The following is a 26530-nucleotide window of genomic DNA, read 5'->3' as shown; positions in this document are numbered from 1 at the left end:
GGTACGGTCAGAGGAGAAGAATGTCCCCTGGTCCCCGTCTGCACCCGTCAGCCAGGAGGTGGCCCAGTAACCCTGAAAGGTGTCCTAGTCAGAGCTAGGGGCCCAGTGGAAAAGTCCTGGACTCCCCGGACCAGAAAGGTTCCCTGGCGCAGGCCTGTAACTTTAACTGCAGACCAGGACCTTGGGTCAGTGACAGTTAAAGACACTGCAGGAAGCTGGGGATGGAGGGGGTGGGGGGCGGGGGCTCATCTGAATGAAGGTCTGAGGCCTTTGCTCAGGAGGGAGCAGATTTTAGGTAAGGTCTGAGAGCAGGCACCGCAGAACTGCCAGCAGGAAACACACAAACAGAAAATGCTCAGACACACTCTTTGCGCTCTAGTCCAATCAGAGGGTACAGTGACTGCCAGGCCAAGTGCCAGGAGTCCTGTTAGCCCCAGAAATCACAGAAAGTAAACACAGAGACAAAGGCTGGGGGGAAGGGGAGAGGGGTGGTTGGGAGTTGAGGAGGTAGTGGAGGGAGGTGGTGGTAAAGTGCACCCAGAATATGGAGGAGGCCTTACTGGGAGGCCTTACAAGGAGTCGGGGAGTTGAGAGGAAGAAGAGGGGGGAGGTCTGTCAGAACCTGATTGGGGAGTGGTGGGTCTGTTTGAGCTGGCAAGTGTTTCTGGTTAGGAGAGTATTGGGCAAAAAGAACTTGAGCAGGGTGACAGGGAGTACAGAGAGAGGGATGCAAGCATAGAAGGAAGGAAGCTTGGACGTAGGGGACCTCAGGCCATTCGCCAGTTTGCTGGCAAAAGCTACTAAGATCAGTTAAAATGTTGAAATCAAAAGTACCATCTTCTGGCCGTTGAGACCCATTATCTATTTGATATTGGGTCCAAACCGAATTGCAGTAAAAAACAAGGCATTTGGGGGAGATCTGGCTTTAAATCAAGAGTTGACAGATTAGCCAGGAGGCAACCTACAGGTGTGGAGGCAACCTACAGGTGTTTCCCGTGCTACAGGGTTCTTGGAAGAGACAATTAGAATCCCGAGTATCCAACTGGGCCTCTGGAATGGGGGAAGGGAAAGACTTCCCAGCTCCCCCAGAAAAGGAGCAGAGAGAATCAGGAGTCCCCAAGTTCTGTCCTTTGGATGTGGCTTTGCTGTGGGCCCACGGTTCAGAAATGAAATGAATGAACAAAGCCTCTAAAGAACCCAGCAGCAAGGGGCAGTGGCCGAAATAGCAGAAATAAACTTTGGTCAGGTACTGTCAGGTACTCACTCTTAGATGCGGTGGATGGTAGCTGAGAGGTCCTGGTCCAAGAAAAGGGGGACTGGAGGAGAGGGGTGCTGCATTCTCCTCCTCAGTTTCCGGCACCACGATGAGAGGTCAACACTGAGACACTTAACGAGACAGGACTGAGACAAAGAACGTGAGGGTAAGAGCAGCTTCATTAGGGCAGGGAAAGAGCTCCCGGGAGGGAAGGGACAGCAGAGAAAGGGACAGGAGCATCTTGAGCTCCTGGGCGGTTCCGAGACCCAGCGAGTTAGGGAAATTGCAGCTTGTCTGTGAGGTGGTGGGAGATATCTAGGGCTCGAGCTAGGAGGGAGACATTGACAAGAAGGAAGATTGTTTGCTTGCAGCTGCAGGACCTTGAGTCAGGATGTGATATGTGGGAAGTGCCTTTGTTGTTTGCCAACCTCCTCCCTGGAGTGCTGAGACGGTGGGGTTAGGGGGCCTGCACAACCTTGGTCTGGAGAGATAAGCTGCTTGGAATGTTGGGGCAGAAGATGCAGACTTCAATAGGTCATTTATCTTCCTGAGAGGCTGGAAATGGGGGCCTTGATGGGGACTGCCTTGTCCAGATCCAGCCCAAACAGAAACAAATCCACAAAAACTCATGTATACATGAGAGTTTTATATAAAAGGTAAGTGTACATTAAGAAAGCATCCCAACCCAGTCCATCCCAAGCCCATAAGTCCAACATTAACCCATATGCCCAACACTGATCTACAAAGTCCTCTTCAAACTTGCAGAACACACACAATAACATCGAATACAGGAGGAAAGCCAAATCTGTGAGCATGTAAGCATCTCAGCACTGGCAGGGCGGTCTCCACACGGCTTCTCCAGCACCCAGGGCTGCATCAGGGTATGTCCATGTGGTTCTCAGGCATGTCTCACAGGAAGTGAGCTTTGCCAGCTGATCCAAAAGAACTAGCTAAGGCAGCCGCACACTTGTCTGACCATCAGAGAACGAGAGACCAGTGAACCAAAAAGGCGAGGCTCACCAACCCATTTCTTTCTCCACCCTTCAATTAATCCCACATGTGTTTATTGGCCAGGTTGGCACAATAAACTTTAACTATCTGACCATCGCCTCTTGCAGAGAGTCTTCTTTTTCATCCATCCTCTACCAAGCATGATGTCCTTCTCCAGGGACTGGTCTCTTTTGACAACATGTCCAAAGTACAGGAGACAAAATCTTTCCATCTCTGCTTCTAAAGAGAATTCTGGCTGTACTTCTTTCAAGACATATTAGTTGGTTCTTTTGGCAGTCCATGGTTCTTCAAATATTCTACATCAGCACCACAAATCAAAGGCATCAGTTCTATCTTCCTTATTCAGTGTCCAACTTTCACATGTATATGAGATGGTGATTGAAGATGCCATAACATGTTTCAGGCATACCGTAGCCCTCAAAGTAATATCTTTGCTTTTCACTAATTTAAACAGATCTTATGCAGCATATTTACCCAGTGGAATGCATCATTGATCTCTTTTTTTCTCCAACAGTTATTAGCATATAATTCACATATCATACAATTCAGTAGTTCAATCCTATCAAGCAGTATTGTACGGTCATCACCCACAATCAGTTTTAGAACATTTTTTTTCAGTCAGTAAAGATAATACTCATCTTTATTAGCTCCCTGTTTCTCCTGTTTCCCCTGCGATATACCCTAGGAACCATTAATCCAGTTAGTGTCTCTATAGAATTGCCTATCCTGAATTTAATATACAGAAAAACATTTTTAAATAAACAAACTAACAAGAATAATATAGTACAGCAGATATAAAACTCAACTGAAAAGGAAAAAATATTAAAAACTAGAACAAATATAAATGAATCATAAGGAAGATCAAATGATAGGGTGCTAAATTTTAACCTAACTACATCTGCAACAATCCACTTGGCTGCTGGTTCTCTAAGCATTGACTGTGGATCCAAGCAAGACAAAATCCTTGACAACTCAATCTTTTCTCCATTGTATCATGATGTTACCTATTGGTCCAATTGTGAGGATTTGGGTCTTTTTTACATAGAGTTGTAATCCATACAGAAGGCTGCAGTCTTTGATCTTCATCAGCAAATGCTTCAAGACATCCTCACTTTCAGCCGAGTAAGGTTGTATCATATCACCATTAATAAACCTTCCTCCAATTCTAATGCCATATTCTTCTCCCTGTAATCCAGTATATCACACAATCTCCAGCTTCATTTCTATTAACAAGGCCATATTTCCCAATCCTGTTCCTTCCTCTTTGTTTTCAACTTTAATATTCCAATCGCCAGTAATTAACAGTGCATCTTTTTTTTCAACAATGCATCTTGATGACATGTTTGTCATTTGATCTTTTACTGAGTGTGCATTGATTTTTCAAAGCTATTATCGTTATCATTCGCTTCTTTTAAGCAGTATGTAGTCTAGCGATGAAAACAAAATTTAAAGTATTTTATGATATTTATAGGATTATTAGATTTTCTCAGAAGTGTTATAAATCTCAAAACAAACTCACAGCCACTGAGCTCATTCTGACTCAGAGAGCCCCTATAGGTCAGATGAGATGTGCCCTGTGGGTTCCCAAGGCTGCAAAGCTGTACAGGAGCAGAAAGCCTCAATTTGCTCCTATAGAGCAGTGAGTGGGTTCAAACTGCTCACCCTGTGGTTGGCAGCCCAACATATAACCCACTGCACCACTAACTGAAAACCAAACTCACTGCCACTGAGTTCATTCTGACTCAGAGTGACTATGTAGGACAGGGTAAAACTGCCTCTTGTGAGTTTCTGAAATTGTAACTCCTGATGGGAGTAGAAAGCCTTGTCTTTCTCCCAGCACACCCACAGGGCCCCTAAAATTAGCAGTGTTAAATATAGCTTCTATTTTAAAATTGCAAACAATGAATTTCATTTCCCCCCCCCCCAGGTGTTTGTGGTATAATTTGGACAAAGGAAGGGGGAGAGGAAATATTCTAGCAGATAACATTCTGAGACATTTGAAAGTTTTTTGAGGGCAAGTTTAGTATCCTTGGCCCATGAAAATGTTTTTGCATTTATTTAACCAATAAAAAAATGTTTGTTTCCAACTAAATCTAATGCAGTAGTTACCTCCTCTATAGCTGAAGATCCTAGCTATATTAATTTCTGTGTACTATAAAATAATCTGTCTTAGTTCTACAAGGGTATTAATATGCCAGGTACTTTATTAAAACTTGGACACCATTTGGGGGGTTAGGGATAGAAACACCAAGTTGCATGTTCTCTGTGGTTTGGAAATTCTAGAAGTTATATGCCATCTGGATTACTAAATTATGAGCTCCTTCAGGAAATTTCAATTAATGATGAACTATGGGTATGAGTAATGATAACAGTAGCAACTTTTATTATTTTCTTTTTTAAAAATATCATTTTATTGGGGGCTCATACAATTCTTATCACAATCCATACATCCATTGTGTCAAGAACATATGTACATGCATTACCATCATCATTCTCAAAACATTTGCCTTCTGCTTGAGCCCTTAATATCTGCTGCTCATTTCCCCCCTCCCTCTCCACCCCATACCTCATGAACCCTTCATCATTCATAAATTATTATTATTTTGTCATATATTACACTGTCCGCCGTCTCCCCCGCCTTCTTCTCTGCTGTCCCTCCCCCAGGGAGGAAGCTATACATAGATTCTTATAATCAGTTCCCCCTTTCTACCCCACATTCTCTCCACCCTCCAGGCAACTCCACTCTCACCACTGGTCCTGGAGGAGTCATCTGTCCTGGATTCCCTGTGTTGCCAGTTGCTATCTGTGCCTATGTACATCCTCTGTTCTAGTCAGATTTGTAAGGTAGAATTGGGATCATGATAGTGGGGGTGGGGTGGGTAAGTATTTAAGAACTAGAGGAAAGTTGTATATTTCATCGTTGCTGTCCTGCACCCTGCCTGGTTCATCTCCTCCCCACAACCCTTCAGTAAGAGGTGTCCGGTTGGCTACCATTGGGCTTTGAGTTTCCACTCTGCAATCACCCACATTTTCAATGTTAAGATTTTTTGTTCCTTGATGCATGATACCTGATCTCTTCGAAAGCTCATGGTCACACAGGCTGGTGTGTTTCTTCCATGTGGGCTTTGTTGCTTCTGAGCTAGATGGCCACTTGTTTATCTTCGAGCATTTAAGATTCCAGACACTATATCTTTTGATAGCTGGGCACCATCAGCTTTCTTCACCACATTTGCTTATGCACACGTTTCTCTTCATTGATTGTATCAGGGAGGTGGGCACCCATTGATATGATTTTTAGTTCTTTGATGTCTGATAACTGGTCCCTTCTGCACCTTGTGGTCAGACAGGGTGGTTTGCTTATTCTATGTGGGCTTTGATGCTTCTCAGCTAGATGGCCACTGGTTTATCTTCAAGCCTTTAAGACCCCAGACACTACATCTTTTGATAGCTGGGCATCATTAGCTTTCTTCACCACATTGCTTATGCGCACATTTGTCTTCAGTGGTCATGTCAGGAAAGTGGGCACCCACTGATAGGATTTTTAGTTCTTTGATGTCTGATAACTGGTCCCTTTGCACCTCATGGTCAGCCAAGCTGGTGTACTTCTTCCATGTGGGCTTTGATGCTTCTCAGCTAGATGGCCTCTTGTTTATCTTCAAGCCTTTAAGACCCCAGATGCTATATCTTTTGATAGCTGGGCACCATCAGCTTTCTTCACCACATTTGCTTATGCACACATTTTTCTTCAGCAGTTGTGTCGGGAAGGTGTGCGTCCTGGAATGCCAATTTAATAGATCAAAGTGTTCTTGCATTGAGTAAGTGCTTGAGTGGAGGCCCAATGTCCATTTGCTGCCTTAGTACTAAACCTATAAATATATGCACATAGATCTATTTCCCATTTTCTAAGCACTTGAAGGCCTTAAAAAAAACCTACTTAGTTTACATGCATTAGATAATATTTTATTTAATCCCTGTATCAATCCAATGAAATAGATCATCTCGATTTTACAAGGGAGGAATCTAAAATGTAGAAGGGTTCCCTAACTCAGAGTCGCACAGGAATGGATTTCCTTCTGACGTAGATGTCAGACCAGGATCTGAACCCAGCCAGGTAGTCTGACTCCAGAACCTAAGCTCTTCATTAAGGAGACAGGATAGCATTTGAGCTAGATCTAATAAGATGAGTTGGGATTTAAAGGCTGTGAGAAGTATGTATCTCATGGAACAGATGAGAGATCCATCAAGGATAAGGGAGTGGTAATGAGAAACTATGTAGGCAAGGTCAGAAAGCTCCAAGTCTCACAACCAATGAGTCCATTCTGACTCATAGTGACCCTATAGCACAGCATAGAACTGTCCCTATGGGCTTTCAAGACTATAGATCTTTCTGGGAGCATAAAGCCTCATGTTTCTCCGATGGAGCCTCTAAAGAATTTGAACCTCCAAGCTTGTGGTTAACAACCCAACGCATAACCAGTGCACTAGCAGGACTCTGTGGTGGGAAGGATGGGGGCCTGTAAACAGGTTTTGGTTAGCCAGAGCAGTCTTTTTCTAGAGAAATGTGTGAGCTCTTTCAAAAGTCTCTTTGAAGTCCGAAAAAGTTCCCGAGGTCCCATTCCTATATTCTCAGGCCCCTGGGTTCAGAAAGGTGGGCGGTGTGGACTAGCTGGCTTCAAGGCAGCTTGTGATTGACTCCAGGCAGCTGAGCTCTTGTCAGGCAGGAATAAATCCCGCTTTTCCTCTTAAAGCTCTTAAGGTCTCTGTAGTTTTCAAGTGAAAACCTTTTCCAAACCTGCCCAACTCTGACAATGCCTGAAAGGCTCAAGACCAGCTGGTATCTGAATACCATTGAGTGTTTCCTCACAGACCTGATCCTTAAAGGAATGCTGGGTGAAAAAAAGAATCCATGCATGATGTGGTGGTGGATCCTTTTTCAGAGGTTAACTCATGGTTACTGCTTAGAAAAAGGTGTTGCTGTGTTGGCAATCAGAATTGTTTATAATGAGGAGATATTAAATGAAAGGAAAATTACTTTGAAGTTTTAATCACATATAATCTCTGGGTGTTACTGAAGCAGAACTGTTTATGCCAGACTGTTTATTTTTTATTAAATTGATTATTCTTTTTTATGGGAAAAAATGAGTTGGTTATTCATGATTTTGAATTCCAAAAAGTTAAAAAAAACCAAACCTGTCTTCCAACCCTGACCTTGTGCCCTCTGCATGGCTGATAGGGTAACTTTCTGTTATGGAAATATTAAGATATGTACCTTCACATTTCAGTGTGTACATATACATATGCATATAGATAGATAGATAGAATTTATCCGTGAACATGTTATTCAGCAGTTAGTACCTCTGTCTATCAGGGTTCAGCCAGAAGCAGAAATGCAAAGAAGTGTATGTGCATGCATACAAGTATGTGTCAGCTATGTGCATGTGTGAGTATGTGTGTGCGTGTGTGCGTGGGTGAGGTGTAATAGAGGATGTTAGGGATTCAACCATACATAATTGCTGTCAAGCTCTTTGCTTCATCTCTGGTGCTAGAGCGTGAGGTCTGGGCAGACTGCAGTGGGAGAAGAAGGACGGCTGTACAGTAGGGAGTAAAAGAGTATCTGGAGCCCATGAACATGAGCTGGAATTCACAAAGACCGATGAGGACATGCTAGTCCCTGTATTCAACATTGGTGAAGCTAGTGTCCTGTAAACTGACCCAGGAGTCAGACCCCGGGGAAGGTACAGAAGCAGCGTCCGGCCTTTGGGCACCCTCGTACCAGCATTCTGGGCACAGAAACACTGTGACTACTGCTTCTCTTCTACTTGCCAGGTCTCTCACAGTGTCTCTCGTAGCTCACCATAACCAACACATCAAGGGAAGGAGACCCAGGCTAACCAGGGAAACATGTAAAGCTGCTACATCAATAGCCAGTGTAGCATAATCTTCCTTCCCTCAGATTATTTTAAAACTAATCCCTCCTAATATTTGAGATACAGTCCATTAATATGGCCCTTCTAGCCATAATCCTTTATGTGATATATTATAAATCCTAACCTCTATACTTGTGCTATGCTAATGGGCAGGATTAAGGTGAGATTAAGTCTCCACCTGGCTTAAGTCACCATCCTTTGTTTTCTTTGGATATATATTCTGCATAAAGACAAACCCATGAATATAAGATTGAGTCATCTCAGAAGCAAGAACACACCACCAGTGAAACACACTCAAGATGGTTGAAGTAGCAGAGGTCAAGACCAGAGGCACTAGAGGCTGCAGCACAGAGGCCATGGGACAGAGCAAAGAAGCCAGGTGACACCAGTGACCGAGGCAAGGAGGCCATGAGACAAAACAGGAACAGTACCGAGGCAGAGCAACAGCCAAGGCTCCCTGTCCCACAGAGACAAAAACCCGGGGACTATGTGACTGAGAGTGATGACCACAGAGAAAGACTTGACTGCCGGCTGCGGAAAGGTGCTGCATCCTTACTTACTGTTTACTGAATCTGACTTGTGGTAGAGAACCTGTAATACACCTCTTTATTGTGAGTATTGTTTGTGGGTCCTGTGTGGCTCTTTCAATGAATTGTCAAGCCAAACACAGAAGTCAAGTGCTGTGGAAAGAATGGTTTGTTTCAGAATAGATAAAGAATTGAAAAACTTCCTCCAAAACAAATCTCCAGGCCCAACTGGTTTTTCTAGAAGCAGCAGTTCTCAATTTGTGAGTCAAGACCCCTTTGGCGGTTGAACGACCCTTTCCCAGGAGTTGCCTGATTCATAACAGTAGCAAAATTACAGTTATGAAGTAGCAATGAAAATAATTTTATGGTTGGGGGATCACCACACCATGAGGAACTGTATTAAAGGGTCGCAGCATTAGGAAGATTGAGAACCACTGCGCTAGAGAATCCTAGCAAATATTTAAAAGAAGAATTAACACCATAATAGAAGAAGTGAACGCATTGTATTATCCTAATACTCAAACCAGGTAAAGAGAGTTACAGCACCACTCCCCCTCACCCCCCGAAATAACTACAGATTAGCATATGTCGTACATATAGACACTGTATTGTCGACGCCTAGCAACCGAATGAAACACCTGCCTGGTCCTGCACTATCCTCCCAATTGTGCTTCTGTTTGAGCCCATTGTAGCAGCTGCTGCTTGTCCAGGATCTTCCTCTCTTTTGTTGCCCTCTACCTTACCCAGCATGATGTCAAACTAACCTTTTCTTTCACAAATATAGGGTGCTTCAAAAGGATCGTGGAGAAGAGGAACCCCAGAAATAAATCCATCCACCAAGCAACTAATCTTTGACAAAGGTCCAGAAAACATTAAATGGGAAAGAGAGCCTCTTCAACAAATGGTCTAGCAAAATTGAACCTCCGTTTGCAGATGGATGAAACAGGACCCCTACCTCACACTGTGCACAAAGACAAACTCAAGATAGATCAGAGCCCCCATGTAAACCCCAGAGTTATAGAAGATCATCAGTGAGTAAACAGGGACAAACCATGTGCCTCCTGAACGGCACAGATTGCCACCAAATATAATAGAAGACAAAATAACTCACTGGGACCTACTACAAACAAGACGTCTCAAGAGTGAAAAGAGTTCATAGACTGGGAAAAAGTCTTTAGCAATGACACAACGGACAAGAGATTAATTTTTAATATCTATAGAATTCTGCAACACTTCAATAAGAAAAAAATATCCAAATAAAAAGTGGATAAAAGACATGAACACATAGCTCAACAAAAGTGACATTCAAGTGACAAACACATGAAAATATGTTCATGACCAGTAGCCCTCTGGGAGGTACAAATTAAAACGACAAGATATCTATCACCTTGCACCAGCAGAGCTAGCCCAACTCAAGGGTGTCAAGAGATTGGAGCTCTCATATACTGCTGGTAGATCTGTAAACAGGTACAACCATTGTGGAAAACATTGCCTAAACCACCTGGAAATAGAAATCCCATATGATCTAGCAATACCTATGCTAGGTGGATACCCCAGAGAAGGAAGAGACACAACATGAGCAGATGTAGGCTCTCCCATGTTCGTCACAGCACAGTTCACAATAGCAAGACGCTGGAAGCTGCCAAAAGGCCCATCGTTAAGAAGAATGCATCAAGAAACTCTGGTACATACACACAATGGAATCCTATGCAGCCTTGGAAAACAGTGATGAAACCACAAAACTCATGACATGGATGGACCTGGAAACCATTAGCTGAGTGAAGGTAGTCAATCACACAGGACAGATTCTGTATGAGACCACTACTGTAGGGGAAAACACCAAGACCAAGGCAGGCATCGGTGCTTAGATGGTATGATCTCTAATCCAGTCTCCCCAACAAGCTGTGTGCCTGCCTAATGCTCGTGATCCATACATCACTCTCTCATTTGTACATCTTACGAGCCACTTCCACAGAGGAGGGCTTACCCCTGCTGGGTCAGTTCCTCATGTTGAGGGAAGAAAGAGAAGACGTGTGCCATGTAGCATTATTCCACAGGTCACCCCAAATCCAGACACTACAAGGGTGCTCAGTGAACCATAATAGAAATTGAGGTCTAGAGAGGGTGGGGGGCATGTCTGTCTCAGGGAAAGTGATTTCACTTTTGTTTGTGGGTAAACCAAGAGGGGCAACATGCCACTGGGAAAAATGCTTAGCATCACGTATCCCTAAGGGTAGAATACCCTAGGCTGGCATTTTGGGCTGAGTTTTTATCCAGCTATGGTGACTTAGGCCTGGTGTTATAGACACCCAGGACTTTTGACTTAGTCCTTTTGAGGTGCACAACATCTTTCATAGGCTGCACCAGAAGGCTTCGATTCATAAACCCACGAAACAAACCTGACTTTACCTTACACACACCTGTAACAGATTAAAGGAACTGAAATCCTCTCTTAGACTTGAGGTTGAAACACCCTAGTGTGTTAAAAAAAAATCAAAACACCCTAGTGTGAGCAGATGCACATGCCTGCTGCCCCAAGCAGCGATTTAGAAGTCATTGGACTTTGGTCTGGACCTCTTGCTCTGAGGGTGCCCAATAATTGGCAACTTGAGACTACTGGATGTTTGCTATTTTCCTACTATCTTTACTTTTTTTAATGACTAGTTCTGCCTTGGTGGATGAGCATTATTGAAAGTTTTGCCCTATCTCTAATCCTCGTTGTTTGCTTAAATAATGTTCAGTCACTTAAATTTCCAACTGTGCAAAACAACAGTACATGTATTTTATTCTGAAAAATTGCCCTATGCATGAGTAGTTTTCTTAACAGTATTTTAAATGCTATATCATTGGCTAACTTCATGATACTATCAATAGAATTAGCATATGCCCCTTGGGCATGTTCCCGTGAAGTGATAATGACTCTAAAAAGGAGGGGGGGGACACTTATATAAATCGTGGAAGTCTGAATGGGCCTTGTGCTTGTACTTAATTGCAGTCCCTAATCTAAGAACAATTCTTATGACATGGATACTTGTCCTTATTAAGAGATCACTTAAGACATGGGTGCCAGACTAGTATTGGGGGTATTAAAAGGCTTGTTTTGAAAGAATCAGTCATCTAAATGAGATGTCAGCTAAATCCACATGGATTGAAAGTATTATAATTGACGACCAGAGAAGGAAACTCTATTAGAGCTTAAATTTTGAGCACCTGGTTTGCAGAAGGCTTTGGATTACAGTGAAAGCCCAAAATTCATTTGTTGCGTCTCCGTGGATTAAGCCTCTATGTGGATTAATTCCTTTTTTGACCATTGACCAGTGATGTGAATTGCATGCTATTAGACGGTAGACTGAAAAGTAGATTAATAAAGATGTAGCTAGGTTAAAATTTAACACCTTATCAATTCTCCCTTTTGACACATTTCAAATCTGTTCTAGTTTTTATCATTTTCTACTTTTCTTTTGTATTGATGTTTTCCTGTGTTTTATGGTTGGTGGGTTTTTGTTTTTTATTGTTTGTATGAAATCTAGGATGGGTAAATCTATAGAGACAGTAACTGGATTATTAGTTTATTAGGGTTCTGTCAGGGGAGGTTAGGGGGAGATGAGTACAAGAATGAAGAACACGTTCTGAAATTGTGGTGTTGATTGCGTAGCTCTTGATAATATATCAAAACCTTTGAATTGTATAGTATGTGACTGTCAAAACTGAAAACATTTTGTAAGTTCATAGAAAAATTTTCATTGTCTTTAGCGTATTTTTCAAAAAATGTTTTGAAACCACCTCAGAAATGGAGATATTTCAGGTTTTGTTTATTTGATTCATTTTGCAAAGTGGCATGCATTTCACAGTAATGCTGTGTCCTGTAGTTTCTCAGCTCGTCGTTTCTCTGTAAGGACGAGCAGAGCAGGCCCCTAGACTGAGGGCTGTATTAAGCTCTGAGCTGGTATCAGCACTGATTGGGTCCCATTTGTGCTTGTGTGACTTTGAAGAGTGGCATATTTCTGCAGCCTCGTTTCTTAGGAGCTGCTGATGAACAGAGACTATTTTGTTCTCACTTCTTCCCTTTGCAGATTAGCTTCTTTTTGTTCTTAGATAGCATTAATTTAAGCTTGCCTGATAGCAGAGGCTTTGAGAGTCTTGAATCAGAATTGAAACTGCCGTCTGCTACACTGTAAGGCAGGCAGCACAGAAACCAAGCCACCTGCAGTCCTGTAATGTGAGAATCCCCAAGCCAGAGCTCCTGCTACAGAGTAATGGATCCCCAGCAGATTCGGAGGCGCAGTCTGTTGGAGCCCATATTTTCCTGGGAAGGAAACTGTGTTGCCGTTTGTGTTTTCCTGTACAAGTTTCACATCTGCAGCATACTTGGTTGCAAATAAAAATCTAAGTATTAATGTAACATTAAACATCTATCATGAGGTAGAATAAGGAATAGTAGATGGCTTGCTAGGACCAAGAGCCTGGCAATGCTTAGAAGACATCTTGAAATTCTGCCCCACAGTCAACTATTGAAAGGCACCCTTTGAGCCAGACGTGGGGGAGACATGATTCTTTTGGTCCCCACCACGGCGGCACGGGCCCTTGAGAGCAAGTTATTGGTAAGAAAAGAGAAAATTAACATGTGACGGAAGGCTACCCAAACATTTCTTGTTTTTAGTAAACGCAGAGCAGACAGAGCTGTGTGGTTACAATGTTTTTGAAAAACAAAGGGAAATTGGAATTAAAAACAACACCGAAGAAAATTCATCTCCTCGGATGCTTCTCTGGTCCTGACTTGTGCGAGCTTTTGGTCCCTCCCTGGTGCTCTTTGCCTGACTTACCTGATAAGGAAGTTCCCATCCTGTCCACTAGAGCTCATTCCCATTGCACCTTTATCCAAATGGCTCCCTAGAAGAAACAGTCCTTCCTTGTACTTCTGCTTATATGGCTTTAGTCCTTACCACAGAGAAGGCATTTGGCCCCTTTGAGGCACTGTCCACTGCCCTACACATCTGGGCTTGAAACTAGACCCACAGCGGATGGGTGAGAGCCTTGCAGGCCCTGAAGCCAGGCTGCCTACGTGTGAAAACTGGCTTCACACAACCCACACCCACCCCCACCCACAAACCAACCCGAAACCAAACTCATTGCCATTGAGGTGATTCTGACTCACACCAGCTGCCCCACAGTTGCTATAAAAGGGACCTCAGGTAATATTTGCAAAGGGCATAGAACTATACTTGGTTCCTAGCAAGCACTATATAAATCTTTTGTGAAAAGCAAAAATGTGTGTCTACATCTTGATTTTACTTAATGACTCCATACATTTGTCAAAATTGATAGCCAACTCGGTGTTAAAAAAAGATAATTATACCGTATGTAAATTATACCTTAACCTGACCAGAAAGGCGAAATTCCTTCATTCCATACACTAAAGGTTTATTAAGTATTGCACAAGGGAATTATAAAAATGTATATAATTCAAAGAGGCTTGTCAGGCTCATTGAGTAAGCCAAGTGCTTTGCAGGATTAATTTGCATATCAGCACAAAAAAGTGATGCTATGAGGATGTAGAAGCAGGATTGTTTTTTATAGTGGCAAACATTTCACCAAAGTCAGAAAGGGGACTGGGGGCCATTCCATCTGGGCCCTGGAGGGTGGCCAGGTCTGAAGAGGAACATTCGGGAGGATGCATAGGGTACAAGTGTAAGACGGATGTGGAAAGTTTAGGTAACCACGAGAAAGCTGGCTGGACCACAATAGAATAGACTTAGATTGTGGGAAGGGCGGCTGTGCTTTCTGGACTAATGCCTTGCCTTCTCTTCATCCACAGCAAGGCCCGCCTTCTGGGAAAGACCGGGTAAAGAAAGGTGGATCCTACATGTGCCATAAGGTAAGTCACATTCTCGGCTGGAAAACACTCCTAAACGCCAACAAACAGTCCTTGAACTAACTACAAGCTTTTCTTTCTTGTTGTGTGTTTTGTTTTATTTTTTGTCATTGACTTGTTATTGTTTGTTTTATTTTGTTGCTTGGTTTTGCTCTGTCTTGTTTTTGTGCATGTTATTATCTCCGCAGGTCTGTCTAAACAAAATAGGCTGGATGAACAGTCTGGAAGAGAAAACAACGGGACCAACAGTTCTTGGGGAACATGGGAGAGGGGAAGGTGGGGGGAAAGGAAGTGGTGTTAATAAATCCAGTTACAAGGGAAAAACAAGTGATCCAAATTGGTGGTGAGGAGGGTGTAGGAGGCCTGGTAGGGTGTAACAAAGGGTAATGTAACCAAGAGGAATTACTGTAACCCAAATGAAGGCTGAGCATGGTAGTGGGACAAGAGGAAAGTTAAAGGAAATACAGGAAAGAGCTAAGAGGTACAAGGCATTTAAAGAGGCCTAAATACATGCATATACATATGTAAATATATATGAGGAGGTAGAAATAGAGGTATGTGAATATATGTATAGGTTTAGTATTAAGGATGCAAACAGACATTGGGCCTCCACTCAAGTACTCCTTTAATGCAGGAACACCTTGTTCTATTAAACTGGCATTCCATGATGCTCACCTTCCCAACACAATCACTGAAGACAAAGCGTGTGAATAAGCAAATGTGTTGAAGAAAGCTGATGGTGCCCGACTGTCAAAAGATAGAGCATCTGGGGTCTTAAAGGCTTGAAGGCAAACAAGCAGCCATCTAGCTCAGAAGCAACAAAGCCCACATGGAAGAAGCACACCTCACCAGGTGCTAAAGGGATCAGTTATCAGGCATCAAAGAACAAAAAAATCACATCATTGTGAATGACGGGGAGTGCGGAGTGGAGACTCAAAGCCCATCTGTAGGCAATTGGACATCCCTTATGGAAGGGTCGCAGGGAGGAGACGAGCCAGTCAGGGTGCAGTGTAGCAATGATGAAAAATACAACTCTCCTCTAGTTCCTAAATGCTTCCTCACCCCACCCACACTATCATGACCCCAATTCTGCCTTAGAAATCTGGCTAGACCAGAGGATGTACACTGGGACAGATAGGAACTGGAATCACAGGGACTCCAGGGCGAATGATCCTTTCAGGACCAGTGGTGTGAGTAGCAATACTGGGAGGATGGAGGGAGGGTAGGTTGGAAAGGGGGAACCGATTACAAAGATCTACATATAACCTCCTTCCTTGGGGACGGACAACAGAAAAGTGGGTCAAGGGAGACGTCAGTGCAAGATATGACAAAAAATAATTTATAAATTATCGGGAGTTCATGAGGGAGGGGGTAGTGGGGAGGGAGGGGAAAAATGAGGAGTTGATGCCAGGGACTTAAGTGGAGAACAAATATTTTGAGAATGAGGGCAATGAATGCACAAATGTGCTTTATACAATTGATGTATGTATGGATTGTTATAAGGGTTGTATGAGCTCCTAATAAAATATGTTAAAGCAAAACCAGAAAACCACAAATGCTGGAGAGGATGTGAAAAACTTGGAAGAAAAAAAAAAGTTAGTCACATTCCAAGCTCTGGTTTGTCTTCTAGTCACAGGTTTGTCAGTCCTTTGTAAGCAATAGCTCCAAGTGGTCCCCCACTTCTGCTAATACACATCTACCGTATCTAAGCCAGAAAAAAACAGTCGTGTGGGCACAGGCTTGTGAAACGGGGCGGGAGAAGCAAAGGGTGTGAAGGCCTGTCATCTGCCAAATTCTGTCTGTGGAATCTTGTCCCTTTCGACAACTTTTGCTGTCCCATGAAGCAGGGTGTGCTCTATGCTTTTCGAGCATTTAATTTTGAAGCTCATCTTGAAGTTATTTGATGCTATGAAAAATACTGGGTTCTCTACTGAGCTTAGGGTGAAAGTTGTCAGTGGAGGATGGTTTGTGGTGTCCGGGAATGGAACCATGCAGTGTGCCCTTGTGAAATCAGCAGCATTCTCTTCAGACTGATTTCACCGCCAGAACTGGCAGCTCTTGGTTAATTGCTCAACTGCTCTCTCAGGAGCAACCTGTGTAAAGGAGTTTGGGAATCGAATACCACCCCCTCTCTTTCTTCTTTGGGTCCCGCATGCACTTGGGTCTCCAGCACTTCAGCTTCTGGCTTTCTGTACCTTTGCAAAGATGACATTTTGGTCATTGTTCTTTTAGGAAGCTTCCTCTACTTAAAACAACCCATAATGACACCAAATTAAGTTACTAATTTGATATGTAGGCATGACAAAACTTTACCCCAAAGCTGTGATGCACAGACTTTACTAAAGCACTGTGGGATCTTGTGGAATCCATAAAAAATCCTGATGCTTAGCTCTCCACCCCACTCATTCAGATTTTTATTTTCTGGGGTATGGCCTGGGCATCAGGATTTTGTTTTTCTTTATTTTGGTGAAGATGCATGCACAGCAAGGCCCTCTTTTTTGGCAGTCTATAGACATGCTGGTCAGTAACACTGGCTAGGTTCTTCATCTACTTGTTTTGTTTCCATTGACTTCCTGTCCCCCAGTCTTCAACAGATTGCTTTAAAACATGATTATTTTCTCATTTAACGTCTTTGTGCAAACCATGTTTTCAGTCATAGAAACATTTCGAATGAGTAAAATTTTTTGAGATAATGCAGATATTCTACATTTTCATTCTGCTATGTTCTTTCATAAAAATATTTACATGATGCATTTGATATTTCTGTATTTTTCTTTTATTCCACAATCTTGCTGAAATGACCTATTTGCTCCAGTAATGTTTTCGTAACTTCTGTTGAATTTTCTGCATACAGCATACAATGCTGATTCCTAGTAACTCTGTAGGACAGAGGAGAAAGCTGACCTTACAGTTCAGAGTCCAGTATGTAAACCACTATGCCATAGGTTGAGAACAGTTTGTGATTCTAGAGAATTTTACTCTCTCCTGTTTACCCCCACCCCGCCCCGCTCTAGCAGTGCAGTGTTGAATAGGAACGGGAGAGCGTTTGCTCTTTTCCCATTCTGGGTTTTAGGTGTAAGCTCTCAATTTCACAAAATCAGATATCCTATTATGAACTGTACTATTTTCATAGATGTCCTGGATTATCTTAAGGAAGTTTCCTTCAACTAGATTTTGGAGGGTTTTTCAGCAATGTATGTGGGTTTTGATAGATGCTTTTTCTTTTGAAATGGTCAAATAGGTTTTTCTCTTTTAGTCTATTTATATAGTGACTCACATCAATTCATATTTGAATGTTAACCCCGCCTTGTGTTTCTGGCACACTTGTTATTGTTAGGTGTTCCAACGCTGCCCGGTCCAGTGCCACCCTCACCATTGTTCCTGCGCCCATTATGTTAATCCATCGCCTTGATGATCTTCCTCTTTTTCACTGACCTTCCAATTTATGAAGCCTGGTCTCTCTTGATAACATGTGCAAAGCATGTGAGGGAAGTCTCACCATCCTTGTTTCTAAGGAGCATCCTGGTAATATTTTTTCCAAGATAAATTTACTTATTTTTCTAGGAGTCTGCGGCACTTTGAATATTCTTCGCCAACACCTCAATTCCAATGCGTCAGTTATTCTTTGGCCTTCTTATTTGTTGTCCAATTTTCACATAAATATGAGGTCACTGAAAATAACCTGGATCGGGCACACTTTAGTCTTCAAAGTGACATCCTTGCTTCTCAACACTTTAATGAACCCCTGGGCTGCAGTTCACCCAACTGCAGTGTGTCACTTGATCAATAGTGGCAGCTCTAATCAAACCAGGGGTGCTCAACCTCCTGATGCTGCACCCTTTAATACAGTTCCTCATGTTGTGGTGACCCCCAACCCTAACATTGTTTTTGTTGCAACTTCATCACTGTGATTTTCCTACTGTTATGAATTTGGCGACTCCTGAGAAAGGGTCATTCGACCCCCAAAGAGGTTGCGACCCACAGGTTGAGAACCTTTGAATTAAGCTAGTAAGATGTAGGGTCTGGAATCAGATCTCCCTTGGTTGGAGTTCTATGAGTGTTCTTTTGAGCTATGTGACCTTGGATAGTTTGGTGAACCTTCCCCAGCCTTAGTTTACACATTTTAAAATACACACAATATTTACATATGTGTATTTTTATGGGAAATAAATGTACTAAAAATACATAAGGCATTTAATAGCGTGCCACGCCCCAGTAAAGTTCCTCCTTTCATCATCATTCTCAGTCGTCATCTTTATGATGATTATATAATTAAAGTTCTATTTCTCCTTCCCCTTTTGAACATGGAACCAACTAGTGAGCTCTTAACTAGATAGGCAGAATCCTAGAAATGATGCTTATGTCATAGGTGAACTACTCTAAAAAAAAAAAAGAAGAATGTAATTTTCTTTTAAAAGAAAATCCATTTGCCTAGAAGGCGCTGCCTATCTCCACCCCCTGGCTGAAGCAGACTGGTTACTTATTGTTATGTTTTTGAAAGTGCATCTAAAGACACAGCCTTAGTAAGGAGCCAGGGATATGGAGCCAAGTAATGCGTTCACAGTACATTGAGTTAAAAACCAAGGCTCTGGAGTAGGTCTGGATATCCTGGCTCTGCCACTTAAAAGCTTTGTGACCCTAATTACATTGTTAACAATCTCTGTACCTCACTTTTCCTCAGGTACAAAATGCAAATACCAATAATACATATCACATGAGAGCTACTGGGAGGATTAAGTGAATTAACACATGTGAAGTTCTTAGAACAATTCACATAGTACCTAAGTAAGAGCTGTTTGTTATTGTTGTTGCTGCTGTTTTACATTAACTCAAGGTGGGGGGGTGGAGCTTCAGCCTTGCTCATAAAACTTGAAGAAACAAAACCCACTGCCATCAAGTGCATTTTGACGCATAGCAACCTTACAGAATGAACTAGAACTGCCCTTGTGGGTTTCCAAGGCTATAAATCTACAGGAGGAGAAAGCCTCATTTTTCTTTCATGGAGCAGCTGGTGGTTTTGAACTACTGATGCCGCCAGGACAACTCAGCACATAGCACTGAGGAAACCCTCAGCCTCCTACTGTTTTACACCCTAGATATGTAGGAAAAGGAGCTAGTTTACTGTCAGTAGCAAAAGCAATGGACTACAAACCAAGAGATCTGAATTCTGTCATGTGTTCTTTATAATGGCTTTACAGAGCAGATTTCAAAAGTCTGTTGGAAAATGGAATTAAAAGATAATGCAATTGTTCCATTTACTTTTTCACATCCCTCATATTCATAGTAAATTACAATTACTTTTAAAATTCCTTTCATGCCTAATGGCCTTCCTTTCATTTTTTTTTAACAATTTATTAGGGGCTCATACAACTCTTATCACAGTCCATACATATACATACATCAATTGTGTAAAGCACATCTGTACAGTCTTTGCCCTAATCATTTTCTTTTTTTTTCTCCTCTTTTCTTTTTTTACATTTTATTAGGGACTCATACAACTCTTATCACAATCCATACATATACATACATCAATTGTATAAAGCACATCCATACATTCCCTGCCCCAATCATTCTCAAAGCATTTGCTCTCCACTTAAGCCCTTTGCATCAGGTCCTCTTTTTTTTTTTCCCCTCCCTCCCTTCTCCCCCCTCCCTCATGTGCCCTTGGTAATTTATACATCGTTATTTTGTCATGTCTTGCTCTATCCGGAGTCTCCCTTCCCCCCCCTTCTCTACCGTCCATCTCCCAGGGAGGAGGTCACATGTGGATCCTTGTAATCAGTTCCCCATTTCCAACCCACTCACCCTCAACTCTTCCAGCATCGCCCCTCACACCCCTGGTCCTGAAGGTATCATCCACCCTGGATTCCCTGTGCCTCCAGCCCTCATATGTACCAGTGTACAGCCTCTGCCCTATCCAGCCCTGCAAGGTAGACTTTGGATCATGGTAGTTGGGGGGAGGAAGCATCCAGGATCTGGGGGAAAGCTGTGCTCTTCATGGCCTTCCTTTCATAAAGACTATATGCTGCCCAGTTTGGTTTCACAGCCCCAGTGCTGGTAAATCATTAGCTTAATGGATTGTACCTGAGTCCTGGACAGTATTCTTAGCATGGATGTGGAGATCAATTTCACATGGTAATGAGCCCTTTCCATGAAATAGGGTTAAGCAGGTCCTTCTCGCTTGTGACTGTTCTATTTAATAAAGCGATCCATTTTCCAGCCTCCGGACACCACACATCCTTAAGAAACTTTTTTTTTTTTGGTGCTGAAAATAGAGTTGGAAGAAAAAAAAAGAAAGAGCAAGGAGGGCATTCATAATCAGGCCATTTACCTCTTTAATGATGTGTTCCCTCAGTAACCCATTATTGGAATTTAAAATTAACCAGGTATTAATACATGTTTGCTGAATGAGGGAACCTATTTGAAATGAATTGATGGTGTGAATTGATGCTTTCTCATGTGATGGTCTGACCTCTCAACCCTAATGAGTGTTTAGGGCTTAGCTCTTCTCAGGCATTAGTTAATGGAAGACTGTAGGGACTGATGGGAGCTAATAAAACTCATTCTGTCACTTCTAAATGACTTGAAGCTTTTATTTGTATAAACATTTTCATCTCATTAAAACATAATGAAGATAAAAATGAAAAGAAAAAGCATTCATCTGATTCCTAAAAGTAACTACTGATGGTTTCTACCAAAATGTTTTTATATCCAGTTTCCCTTCCCGTGTGACATTATACTGTCTCTATCACAGTCCTCCACCGTGACTGTGGCACACGTCTGCTGTTTAGCCTAGCTCTCTCTCTCCTAGCCATGCCACCACCGTCTTCGACGGCTTTGCAGCACACACTCCAGGGTGGCCAAGCCAGAGTGGTGACATCCTGGGTTTGGTGGAATGTAAAGAACAATTCTTCAAGAACAGTGTCACACAACTTGAGAGACACACACTGTGCATAGAAACAAGCATCCAACCAAGCCCTCAGTCCTCGGCTATAGCTCGGAGATAGCCAGATAACCCCCAGTTTTCTGCTCGATGAGAAACACAACTTCGCCATTAATGTAGCACATGGACATTCACTTTTAGACGATGGCAGAGGTATGGGCATCTTCCCGCAAGACCTAAGACCTGCTTAGAAGCTGGCTCTTGCTTTTATGTTAGTGAGAAGGCAGCTTCACCCCAGGAGGTCAGGCAGAATAGACAAATTTGGCTCCTGTGATTGTGTTTTGTGCCTCATAGTGGACAATTATTATGTCTTCCACATGCTTGACTCTTTATGTAAACATAAAGGTGAAAGGTTTTGACATTACTACATGAATAGCCTCATTTGATTGATGTGTGAACAGATTCAGGAAGGATTTGCCAAGGTTGCATAGCTAATGAATCTTGGGTTTTGCCCTTATTTTTGCTGAGTGAATTGGCAGCTGTTTTATTTTCACACTTTCCCTATGTGTCAAGTCCCAGCTCCTTTCTGCCGAAAAGACTGCCTGTAATATAACTTCATGCCATTGATCCACCCAGAGTTCATGCTTCTGATCATGGTGGGACTCTGGAGCCATCGTTGTGTCTGACTGGGAGTCTCACTGTTTAAGTCTGGAGGCAACTTGTCTCACATGTGGCTTTCCCACACACAGTCTGAAGTAGCCACCGTATCCCTCTTTATCGCCTCTTCAAAGGCAACTGCTTCCAGAACTCAACCAGGTCAAGTTCTAATTCGAAAAAGACTTTGGAATTCCACAAGAGACAGCTCTTTCTCCTACATGAGTAATCTCAGGACTGTTTAACCCTAACATGTTTTGTAGCAAACCTGCCATCTGTACCAGGTCCAGGGCATCTGTGCCTCCTAGAGTCTGGGCTCCTCGTGGGTGCACGGGGAACAAGGGCAATCAAGATTGCCGAACTGATTGTTTCTAACATGCCGTACAGTTAAGGAGCATGGATGTCGATGTTTGCTGTCATTTTGTGGCCCCAGCTTAATCTTCACTACAGTGTGAAAGTGACTGTAGATAACTAGTTGTCCTGGGGTTTTAGATTAGCCACAGGGGCTTGGTTCTGAGCAGAACCTGTGTGAGCCACACAGCTCTGAGCAGAACCTGTGTGAGCAGGATCCTGCTGTGGGGCCACCTCTGATCACTGTGGAGCTGCTGCTGCCTTTGGATCACAAATGCTGTGCTTTCTTCACAGTTACAGTCCCTCTTTGTCTATCCTTCCCTTTTCCTGCCTGAGAATTAGTAATAAATAGGCTCTATTTTTCCTTGGCCCCTGGGACCATGAGGAAATAGGTTGCTATTATTTCATTACCTGTACAAGACAAAGCACCATTATGCTTTCTTCTTTCTGGTAGGAGTGCTCCAGAGAATTTACCTATCAAGCTTTGAGATATTTTTATGTAGATTAAGTGTTCCACTTAATATGAAAAATAAGGGGATAATAACTTTTTAAAAAATCCATTTGCATGTCAACCTATTTGTACCTCCTCTCCCCACCCGCCCCATAAAATCTCTCTTATTTCTTAGTCTCAGAATTCAGTTTACCTAGCTGACTGGCCGGGGTTGTGCTTTCACCAGGCTAACTCAGGTTAGAACTTGTGTTGTCTATTTCATTCCATGTTATTCAGATTCGACAACAATCCCAAGAACAATCCCAGGGTTCTGTGCTGGTGTCATGGAATAATTTGTACCGGCATCTCTACATGTGTGTATGTATATCTCTGTGGTGCGTACAAGGTCGAGGCTGTTGGGTAATGTGTGGCTGCTCTGTACTCTCCCTGTTGCAGCATCTGCATGTTGAGTGAATGCCCGTGCCCCTTTGTAAGCAAAGCACTGACTGCAAGGCGCTTGCTGCTCTGCAGCTGGTACTTGTCTGTGTTCGTTGAGAGGCCCCGTGGAACTTACCTGCCTTTTTCTCTTTGCTTAGTCCTACTGCTATCGGTATCGCTGTGCGGCTCGCAGTCAGAACACGCCCGACAGCTCCGCCTCCAACCTTGGATTCCGCTGTGCCGCAGATCTCGTGCCCACCATGGGCTGACCACCCAGAGCTCGGGAAGCAAGCTCCTGCCTGCCCTCAGCCCACCTCCAATCTTGCGCAGAGGGACTCCCACCCGAAGGTGGTCCACACACCTCTTCTATGGCCAAAGCAACCATCCCGCCAGACCGAATCCCTGACGGGGTCAACGCTTGCACTTTACTGTGGGGTGTCTTCCAAGATCATTGCCGTGTTGTGTGAGAATCTTTCAGAAAGGCCCAGGAGAGTGGAGGGAATCCAGCCCACCCAGCTTCTGCTGCAGGATTAAATGCACCCTGGCCTTCCTGAGCTTTGGGGCCCCTCCTGAGTCGTCAAGGGATGGACATCTTGATTTCGGAATTCTTTCCAATTCAAAAGCCCTACAAATGATTCCAGATCCTATTGTGATGATCTCATATAATGTATCAGAGGTTATTTTTAACTTTTTTGCATCTGTGCACCTTGGGCAATACTAATCATGTAAAATAAGAGTTCTCTCATGCATTATTTTCAGAAAAGGATGTGTGTCGGGAGGGGCGGGGCTGTGCCGAGTCTTATATCCATACTGCACTTTGTTTTCGCAAAGAAACCAGTGTCTTACATTGTGATGATGACTCCCACATGGACCAGTGGTGGCGCGCTAACGTCCAGCCATCAGGCTGCCCAGGAATGTCAGTGGGGCAACTTCACCATATTTTATCTTTTGACATTAAGTGCCTTTGGCTCAGAGGGGCAGTTGTGAGCCCTGTCTTTCCCCTCTTCCCAAAGCCTTCAGTGAATGTGACTTGTGAGTAAAATGGGAAAACTACTCAATTCCAAACGGACAAAGACCTTGAGTGAACTATTCAGGGTCGCCAGTGTTTTGTAACAGAGAAGAAATCCTGTTGGCTTTTTGGCAGTGAAATATCAGATGCTCTGAATCATGCACTAGATTGAATAAATTGGCACCTGCTAACTGCTACCTCTGAGTCTGTGTTCTCTTTCCCTACCCCTGTGCATTCATTTCAAGAAACAACTTTGGGGTTTTTGTTTCCTAGAAAATATTCCTGTCCACTAGCTGGCTGATGAGGAGACCTGGTGGCGCGGTGGTGCAGCACTCTGCTTTGTGGAAAAAAGACTGGGTGATTTGCTTCCAGAAAGATCATAAAGCCTAGAAAACCTCTGGGCAGTTCTGCTCCATCACGTGGGGTCATGAGGAGTCAGAATCGACTCAATGGCATTCAGCGGCAGCTAGCTGATAGTTTTGGTGCATGGGCAACTTATATAAATTTTTCTTTTCCCCCAAAAGCAATACAACTGTGCTGGGAACCCTGTGATCACCTGGTTTCTTCTGGCCACAGTGGCTGATGCAGAGCCAAGTAGGCTGCCTCGTTTGGTGGACCTGTAAACACCACAGCTGTGTTATGCACCAGCCAAGCAGGCTCGCCACTCCCTTGCAGAAGAGCGAGGGCTTCACCCCCAGGCCACAGTCATCAGGGTCTGGCTGTGATTCCCCAGTCCTGCACACCCACCCGGCACCTCCCACTTGTCACATGAAGGCAACAGCCAGTCCTTATATCAACTGTTCAAAACAGAAGTTGAAATAATCCTCCTGGCTGTTGTGTAGCCAGCCTGGGCTATGTGCACAGCCTCCTGACACGGAAGCATTCACCCCAAGCCATCCTTGCCACTGTGCAGTGTGAGCTGAACCTACTGGTCCATCACCCTGAGGATGGAAAATGTTTCTCTCCAAACTATCATCACCAGTTAATCAGGGGCAAAAAAACCCCAAGAGGTTTCTTCTACTGAAAAGCTAAGTCAGGAAAGATTTTGTTACTTTGAAAGTTGCCACTCTCTAAGTACAGTTTCTGTTTTTACTTGTTACCTCCCACCTGCATATATTTTTTACATAATTATATTTATAGTGTGTGTATTTGTTTTGAATCCCTCTGGTTAATTAATGTCACAGTATAAATATATTTCTGTGTGAGTTTGGGCATCGTCTTTGTAAAGTTTTTAGCACGGCGTAATATTGGGAAGAGATCCTTATAAGCCCTTCATGAGGAGCACGCTTGTGGGTCACTAACCGTGGTAAATGAACTGTAGACTGCCAGTCACTGTGCTTCGTGTAATGCACACTGCTGTGCTGGTGTTGCTTGCTGTCCAGTTGGCTTGGGCACATGGTGACCTGTGTACAACAGAAGAAAATGTTGCTCGGTTGTGCACCATCTTTGTGATCCCGCTCTGCTCCGGGCCGAGGTTGGTGGCCCAGAGGGACGTTTTCTTCGTGAAAAAGAGCAGATTCCTGCCACAGATGCCTTTGTATGGCTAAGCTCACGCTTCCAAAGCGACTGCACCAATGTAGGCGTTCTTTTTTGGTTGCCCCATCTCCACCCTTTTTTAACCATATGCATATTAACTCGCCTAAAAACAACGAAGGACCAGACAGGATAATTTGAGAGGATACTATTTCAAAAGGTTACTAGATAAGTGGAATTAAAAGATCATGAAATAGTCCACAAATGTTGTGAAGCTCCTCACATGATACCAGGTGCTGATTTGGTAAGCGGAGCTCTGGTGGCATAGTGGTTACATTGGGCAGCTAGCCTCACGGTTTGGCATCGACTCCTGGCAGTGAGTTGGGTTTTATTTTGGTGCTGAGGCAGTGGTTTTAAATAGTACCTTCGAAAATCAGAGGCTACCTTTACTGAGAATTCTGCCATAGGCCTTTCATTTGTAAGAATCTGAATTCTAGTCATCTCTGTAATAACCTTTTAAAAATAGGTTATGTTTTTAGTCTCAGTTTTTAAGTTGCAAATAGAACCTTTTTCATGTGGCAAAATCCACAGTTGACTTAATGAAAAGAATATTTTGAGAGAAAGCGAACAAACTTGTAAACCTGATGCACTCTATTTTAAAACTTATAAGGGACTAGTATGGATTTATGGTTTTTTCCTT

The 26530-nt window shown here is 43.2% G+C and overlaps 1 protein-coding gene across 1 annotated transcript in view; it reads left to right on the top strand.

The window, feature by feature from the left end:
* The window catches only part of SUMF1 (sulfatase modifying factor 1), a 113779-nt gene extending 89225 nt beyond the window's left edge, over positions 1-24554 (top strand). The window contains exons 8-9 of the mRNA XM_075552322.1: positions 14536-14595; positions 23507-24554. Of these exons, the coding sequence (XP_075408437.1) occupies positions 14536-14595; positions 23507-23617 (171 nt within the window). The 3' untranslated portion in view covers positions 23618-24554. The remainder of the gene's footprint in view (positions 1-14535; positions 14596-23506) is intronic.
* The last annotated feature ends 1976 nt before the right edge of the window (positions 24555-26530 follow it).

The sequence above is a fragment of the Tenrec ecaudatus genome, chromosome 6 (genome assembly GCF_050624435.1).
Source record: "Tenrec ecaudatus isolate mTenEca1 chromosome 6, mTenEca1.hap1, whole genome shotgun sequence".
Classification (NCBI taxonomy): Eukaryota; Metazoa; Chordata; class Mammalia; order Afrosoricida; family Tenrecidae; genus Tenrec; species Tenrec ecaudatus.
The sequence above is the reverse complement of the archived record's forward strand: the minus strand, read 5'-3'. Positions and strand labels throughout refer to the sequence as shown.